This window comes from Salvelinus sp. IW2-2015, linkage group LG35, assembly GCF_002910315.2.
Source record: "Salvelinus sp. IW2-2015 linkage group LG35, ASM291031v2, whole genome shotgun sequence".
Lineage (NCBI taxonomy): Eukaryota > Metazoa > Chordata > Actinopteri > Salmoniformes > Salmonidae > Salvelinus > Salvelinus sp. IW2-2015.
Genome location: NC_036874.1, coordinates 10,218,340 through 10,226,756, shown reverse-complemented (window position 1 = coordinate 10,226,756; position 8,417 = coordinate 10,218,340). Strand labels below are relative to the sequence as shown.

Below are 8,417 nucleotides of genomic sequence, written 5' to 3'. Positions count from 1 at the left end.
ACAACAACACACACACACACACACACACCACACCCGACACACACACACACACACACACACACACACACACACACACACACACACACACACACATAATAAAATATGCATATTCTTAAGCAGTGGATAAACAAATACACCCACATCAATCCCCATCCTTTGTATGGAATTCAGGACTGAGAGACAAGACTCCGGAATTCACTGAGATGAACAGACAAGAGAGAGGTGGGTGAAATCAATCATCACCCCTGTGCCTTCGCCAGAGATGCACACATCTGGAATCAATCAAATTAGTCAAAATTGTCTTTGCGGGATAAAGAAGGATGCAGGCACAAAAACAGTAATAATATGTGTGATAGCTACTACTTAAAGTTGTATTCTCACAAGTAACATCTCAACATAGTGAGAGAACATTCCATCCATTTAGTGTTTATCGCTCATCTAACAACAGGCCTATCTTATGTAAGTCAGTCCACTTCAAAAGCCTCAATACAACTGTTTTGCTGTGTTGCTCTTGAGCAAAAGCCAGCAGACTGTAACACGCTTATATATGGGTTGTTTGCAGGAGGACTAGGCCTTTATGGAGTTAGATAAGGTTTATCCTTGTCACTAGAGTATCAACAGGGCCAAGCTGAGAGGGAAATGATATGGCTGTTACACCCTGCAGACAAGTTCAGTGCCTGCTCCCCCTCTCAAAACAACCAGGCCCAACGAGATGCGACAGACTAGACTACAGAGGGAAAGGAAGGTTAAATAAAGACTGTGGTCTGGAAGAGCTAGAGAACTAATAGCTCAATGTGGTCTCCAACTAGCCACTAATTCAGCCAGGCTACGCGCAAGGAAACCGACCTTCTGGAGAATAATATTTAACTGAACCTCGTATCCTGACAAATAAAACACATTTCAAGTAATGGCTGAACCTCAAAGCCCTGACAAAAACTTGTTGGAAGTATAGTTGACTATGCACATACAGCGCAGATCCAATAATGTCAACAATACAACTCTCGCTGGATGTTTTGGGACAGACCAGCTATTCTGGTCTAACGTTTAACTCCTCAGAGAGTTATGGTGTTGACATTGGTTACAGTATTGGATTACAAATAATAGGATAGCGCTCCGTACAGTTGTTTTGGCTAGGGACATAGGTCATGCAGAGAGTGTGTAGGCTAGGCTATATATGCTAGGAAGGTTGAGTGGGCACCTACCTCTTTCAGATGGTCTGCACTACCCCAGGAGGCTGACCGCTGGTGTGGGCTTCCCTGCTCCCCTCCAGCCTCCTCTATCCACAGACCAGGTGTCTGAATCACACACACACACACACACACACACACACACACACACACACATATATATATATATATATATATATATAAATATGCATAGTCTAAGCAGTGGATAAACAAATACACCCACATCAGTCCCCATCATTTGTATGGAATTCAGGAAGACTGAGAGACAAGAGAGGTGGGTGACAGCAATCATCACCCCTGTGCCTTCGCCAGAGATGCACACATCTGGAATCAATCAAATTAGTCAAAAATTGTCTTTGCGGGATAAAGAAGGATGCAGGCACAAAACAGTAATAATATGTGTGATAGCTACTACTTAAAGTTGTATTCTCACAGTTTTAAATGACAATCCACATTAGGACAGATTGCCAAAGGCTACTTTGTGGTTGGTGACTGACATACTACATACTAACTACTAGCTGGTAAGTCTGTGGGAAATGTCTGCTCTTTCTCCACTACAGCAAATAGAGAAAAGTGCTCTAGTGTCTACAAGAATGCAACCTTTACATAAATAACGAAACGGTTAACTTATGTAAAATACATGCAAAAAGAGACAGGATGTTTCAAAAGCATGTTTGCAACCATGATGCACTTCCCCTCGATTATGCATATCAACAGTGACATTGGTCCTCCAAGGAGTCGTGGTCAGTACAGTAGAGTGAAGCATCTTAAATGTCAATGTCCTCGTACTGCCTTACGTTTGACCCTTGTCGAAAAACAAAACATCCTCTATAACGCACAACGTTACACAAAAGACCCACTCTATGATATGCAATATGAAGAACACTAGTGATGCATTATGGCTACTGGCACATTGCTCTTCAGAAAGGACAAACGGTTTAAACGGGTGCTTGTGCGCCAATAAAGAGGCCTCTATGCTGGATGGCAGATGTGCTAGCGTTTAGAGTAACATGTTGAACATGGCTATGGTATTGCTGTGGTGTTTGATGCTAGAGCCAAACATTGAGGGCTGAATGAACAGTGAAAGGAACGTTTCCAATGCTAAGTGCAAACTTTGCAAAAAGTTATATTGAGATGTTAAGTAATATGGGTATTATTAACTTGTAGCCTAGTTCTCCAGTACTACTAAAGCCTACCGTTCAGCAAATAGTTTGAAGGGTACAAGAACATAGCAATGCTTACACCATTGGCTACTTATCTCCATCATCATTGTAATAACAATTTAAATGTTTATTTTTTATAACAAATGAAGTGTCTGTTCACAGAGCTCCCAGCTTTGTTTACCTCAAGACTCTTTTATCGACTTAGTTTTTGCACTTCCTGGCCTGTCTTGTGTGTTTTGTGGGGTTGTTTGCCAGGTGTCGTGCCAGATAATGCTCTGGTGAGATAAAGGTAGGGTACTTTACTTTCCCATAGTCTACAGCTCATGTTAAATGACTCTCACCCCACTTAAAATCCTATTTGATTTCCCAGCAGGGATACTGAACGTCAATGGATTTACAATGGAATTGAAGTTGGTTTGTTTAGTTTACATGCGGAGGTAAGAGTATAGAATGCCACAGCTATAATTTGGTCTGATTTGAGTTGATGAGGGTATTACATTCTGGTTCTGTGACCTTGTAGGTCTTCTCATCTACAGATATCTTGCACGTTTGAGAATAGATAAAACGCTCATTATGGATTCAAGCTTCTTGAAGAACAAGGAAAGAGCAGTAGTGCATAACTGCTGACTTTAAACGACTCATAAGTAAAACATGCCGAGTTGATAGTCATCGATAATAGACTGTCCACATCCTGCCTGTGTAACACAATTCTAAAAACGAAGATTAAGACAGCCTTTAGTCTGGTGTGTGTGTGCACACACCAGACTAAATCAATACATTCTGTCTGTCTGTGTGTGCTTGTGGGTATGCCTGTGTGTGTGTGTGTGTGTGTGTGTGTGTCTGTTTAATCTTCATACAAACATTCTCTGTGTTCTGTAACCACAGGGTCTAGAGCAGACAGATCTATCCCGGAACAGTGATTAGCATATGTATGGCCCTCCGCTCCTCACTCCCACACAAAGGCAGACGGGCCAGCCACAAGGGCCAGGTGGTAAGCAGTGGGATTCCTCTCCTAGCCCCAACCATCGCCTGAGGGACAGGTGCAAACAACTTCACCTCCACAGAGAGCTACATTACAGCTCTGAAAAGAGCCTGTCTCTAGATTGTGTGCTACAACAAAGACTTTTTGTCCCAGGTTTTTTGCTGATGCAGTTTTACAGGCGATTTGGGGTATTGGGAGATCTTGTTAACAGGAAGTAGCTAGTCTGTGACTGTACTTGGGGAGTTTGTGCTTTTCCTAATCGAAGTGGTTTAAGTGAAGCAGTCCWCACCATCATTAGGGGAACGTTGATTCTATATGTAGCTACTTGAACCTGGAGGCCCACTCACCACTTCCAAAGACTAAACAAAGAGCCCCAAGGTGAATGAAGGGTTAAAGGATGAAGCCATGTAAATGAGGCTGGGAGGCGCTCATTCAGCCACATGAAAGGATTCTATTAGGATGGACAGCGCGGCCATGGTCAATGGCCCTGCAATCATCATACATATTCAATATGGGTTCATAACCACAAAAATCTGCCCATTCTCAAACTGCATTGAACGATCAATCACATTGACCAGAATAGTCAGTGATGACGTGTGGGCTGCTACCCAGGAAAATTGTAGTCAAAATAAACCCAGTATGTGTTTTTCTGAATATAAATTTTATTTAGAAAACATATGCTTTTAAATAAATGATTATGATGTGCATCATTAGCTTTTAGGGGTCCTTTGGCCTACAGTTACCTGTGTGGCTTTGTCTTTCATGCAGGAAGGGTAGGGTCCYTGGGAGTCACGAGGCCACTGGCCTGTGAGGTACGGCCCCATAATGGCGTCCAGGGAAGATGTCCGCCGGATAGCACTGGAGCTACGCACCTGCTGTTTGGACCTCTCTCCTACAGGAGCGAGGGGAGAGCAAGGGTCAGGATAGGACACACCCACACTGTCATACTGAACAATTGGCCCGGAACGTCTTGTTGTTTTCCATAAACGGCTCTATTGCTAACCTTATTGACTATCAGTGCTCTACAGTGATATATACTAGGCCTAACTAATCTGGCTGTGTTGAAGCTCGGTCTGATGTCATGGGAGCTGCCTTCTCTCAGCCAAAGTAGTTAAACACACACCACCCACATAAGAACTCATTAACAACCACACCACAATTAACAGCAATATGGCCTGCATTCACTCAACATTCCTCCTGCAGTAACCCAAACACAGAAATTTGCTGTTTTTCTAAAGCAGGGAGACATGAAAGAGGAAATGGGTGAACGCATAGGCTAGTAAGCAGTATTATGCTTTGTGATTGTTGAAAGTCAATGAGAGCTCCTTGCTTTCCATATCAAAGAGCTTCTGAGGGGGTGAAGGAGGTGACCAGGGTACACATTCTTCATTCAGTCTGTTCCTTGTCTAAGTGTATATGCAGTGTTCCTTTTCGATACCACTACACACCACCTGGGCTCTAGGGCCTAGATGATCAGCCAAGTCTGAGCATATCAACCAAAATATGTTGGCTAAGTAAGTAAACCCAATGACTTAGGGTAAACTATCTGAGGAAAAGGGAGTGGATTTCCATCAATATTGTTGTAGCCAAAGTTCTCCAAACACAGCATGAAAATTTAGCCCGAGTGATTTTCCACTGTCTCTCCACTTTGCTAAATTTAGGCTCTCAAGAGCAAAATAAAGTCAGATCATTTCCTGGCTTTTAGTATGCATACGGTCCCTTTCACAATTTTCTAATCAACCTTTTCAAAAATAGTGCACTTTCTCCCAAAGTTGACAGATTTTGGGCTGGGTTCTAGGTTTAACAACAAGCTTGTTTTCCAATTTACTCTTACTCTGCAGTTTGGGGACGTGRGACAATGAGGCAGGCCATTTCAGCACAGCTGGCACTTTGACAGGGAGGGGGAGTTTCTTTGTTGAGACCATTGGGAAGGCCTGGTGTGGGGCTGATGTCATAGTGTGAACCTAAAAGAATATAGTAGGTGGAATGTCACCCTTTTCCATTGCCTTCACCCTGACCCGTTGTCCTTGCGACCCTTTCCCCACCACCTAGCTCAGATGAGATGGGTGATGCGAATGAACACGCTGACTGACTGAAAGGAAGATGTCCACTAATTAACTTCTCCAATGTTCCAATCACAAAGCTGCATGGCTGACAAGGACACAATGTATTGTCCACTTGAATGTTTAACCTTAATTTGTCAGATGCCTCGAAAGATAAAACCACAAATTCATTTCAGTGTGTTTGCTGCAAAATAGCTGCAATTCTGAGGAAACGGTCAAATAAAATAGCTCCATATTTCCGTTTGACAATGAAAGATGAACAATACATCTACATATTTCCATTTCCATCCCTGTGCACTTCCCAGTGGTATCCCAATTCCATTGTCGCAATGCAATGCACCTCCTACCCCTAGCTAGCAGATGACATCACATGAAACAAACTAGCCTTGTTCGACTGGGAGGTCACTGCCATCCAACAGCGGGTCTCCATCACAACGTATGTGACTGGACACGGCTCAGGTTGAAGGTCATCTCATTCTGAGGACCAGGGAATGCAAGGCACGTCATGTCATTTTCCCAAACATTGAGTTACCAAACCCACAATAACCGCAATGCAGCTCAAAGACAAGGAGGCTGCCATCTTGGGAAAGGTAAGGCGGACGCCATTATACTCCACTGATGTAGGAGGGCGTCAAGACAGCTGGAGCGTCATGGCTGTCACTGGTTAAACCATGGTGATTCATGACCTGCCCTCGTAAAGTGCAGAAGGTCATTGTAGTAAAAATACTTGGTTGCGTATTGAGTACAACATTGTCCTGGATGCAGATTTGGAGTCACACAGCAGGTTCGACGCAGTCTCCAAGCTGTGACAGAAAAGCTAACTGTATTCAGAGATTTCGCCTTCACAAAGGCAAGCAGACATTAACTGGATGCTTTGTGTGTCTTGCATTTTACTGCTGTGAAATACACCTATTCCAGAAGTTTTTTGTTGGGGAGATAAATATAATCAGTCTCAATACCCGCGGCAACATCAATATTTGACAGGAGAGCCTGTCTCAGAAACAGGATTTAGAGTGTTCTAGTCTCCCATCTCCCCCTTCAGTCCACCCTCCTGAAAGGAATAACGGCTCAGGCTGAACCAATAAGGGACATGAAATGTCACACCACTCACTTCCATTCTCCATAACATAGGGCTCACAATATGTTCCCGATGTGTACAATACAGTACAGTTGAAAGGGAGTAGGTCATACACCTGTAACCTGACTGTTTGTTCAACAACGATTCTCAGGGTCTATGGCCCCTTTACAACCCTTCAGCATGTCTTGCTGCCAATGCTCTCCTCCACTTTTCTGTCAATAGTCCAGAAGCAGCAGGCGTGTAAGAGGAGAGGACACTATAAGCTTCCTTATTAGTGATGTGATGTACTGTAGTAGGCCTTCATATGGGCCTACTTCCCCTTTTGTGTAACTCTGGGGCCATATATTCAATCAAAACCCAATATGCTAGTGAGTTTGTTAACAAATGATTGATTATATGAATCCTAAATCAGAAAAAAGACAAATCATGTGTTTGACTTACCTTAGAAACCTAGGGCCCTTTTCCATGTCAAGGTGACTGAATAGGGCCCAGTCAGTCTCATTAATCCATCAATATTTAAAAAATGTATTAGGCTATAAAATGCATAGCAAACACTGTATAACAGGAATACAAAAGGCCTGCAATCTCTTGACCATCACCAAGAGCAAGCAAAATGGTGCATTTATCCTGAATACATCTATATTGTAGCATGTGGTAGCTGGGTAATATAAAAATATTTTACCTCTACAAACGGGTGAGTTTGGACRCCGGTCAGGTGAGTGCGAGACCCTATTTTCAGGAGACAGTCTCTGTCTCGTGGCGCCAGTGCAATTTACTCCAAGATTCAGTGTCGCACTTGGGGGAGATGACCCGCGGCTATTTGTCGGTCCATTGTTGCCTCCAACCGAGAGAGGCAGAGAGCGTGTCGGGCTGCTCTGGCCCCCGCGTAMGAGCTGGTAGGGCACGGTAGCACGGATGGGGTGCAAACGGCAGCTGTTGGAWAAACTGGGGGACCCTGCATTGCTACGTCTGACTGTGGACTGTTGTTGAAGCGAGTTGGTGGGAACTGACATTCTGCTGCTTCGTATCACTTTCAGGGAAAAAATCGCCAAGATATCCGCTTCTGGAAAACAGAGGATAAACTTCCTTTAATTTTAGCTCGTATGCTGCTCGAGCTCATTTTGCAGCAATCTCGCAGTTATCTTGCATCTTGAAAAGGCGAATTCTACTGCAATAACTTACCTGAAGAACACTAAAACAAGTCTTCTTTGTGCATGTTTGTCGATAACTTTAAATATATGTTGTTTTACAAACTTAATTTATACAGTTAGCTAAACATATTCCCTAATATTTGGCGATTCCCTACCGTCCCCATGTCCACTGTAAATGACAGTTGTATCCGCAAGACTACTGGCTGATAAACCTGGGCGGGCTGCACTCTTTAATTCTGATCKTGTGGTTGGACAGCTAAATTATACAGTAACATTACTCATTGGTCCAATGTTGTCTATCGACTGTACTTTCAGCCAATAACTTCATCGATGTATTATAAGGATTGGACCAATTTCTTTCTCAAAACCTTCGTTTTAAAAATGTACTTTACAATATTTGTGTAATTACCTGTACAATTAAATACATAATGTGTGATGTAATGACATTAATTCATATGTACGAAATGTTGTTGGACAAACCTGATTCTAGGACAGACACGATTTGATGAAATATGATCCTCAGTTTTTAAACCAAATTTGCATAGTCCCAGGACTAAGCTATATGTATATACGTATTTATTTAACCAGGCAAGTTAAAGTATACCCGCTATATAATTACTGGGTAGTCATTGTGTATATTATTTCCTTTAGACAACTTTAAATATGAGACAAAACGGTAACGGTTGCATCATACATGATCGAGAACACCAAAGATTTAGGCCTAAAGTTATAATTAAAAGGGCATACATTTTCACCAAAGATTGAAGCAATTCGTTACTATGATTCCGTTTTC

At 42.7% G+C, this 8,417-nt stretch overlaps 1 protein-coding gene across 1 annotated transcript in view; it reads right to left on the bottom strand.

Moving 5' to 3' along the window:
* The window catches only part of LOC111958678 (glucocorticoid-induced transcript 1 protein), a 22,313-nt gene extending 14,349 nt beyond the window's left edge, over positions 1-7,964 (bottom strand). Inside the window, 4 exon segments of the mRNA XM_070437261.1 lie at positions 1,203-1,295; positions 4,076-4,224; positions 7,156-7,536; positions 7,656-7,964. Coding sequence (XP_070293362.1) covers positions 1,203-1,295; positions 4,076-4,224; positions 7,156-7,486 — 573 coding nt within the window. The 5' untranslated portion in view covers positions 7,487-7,536; positions 7,656-7,964.
* Between the last annotated feature and the right edge of the window lie 453 nt (positions 7,965-8,417).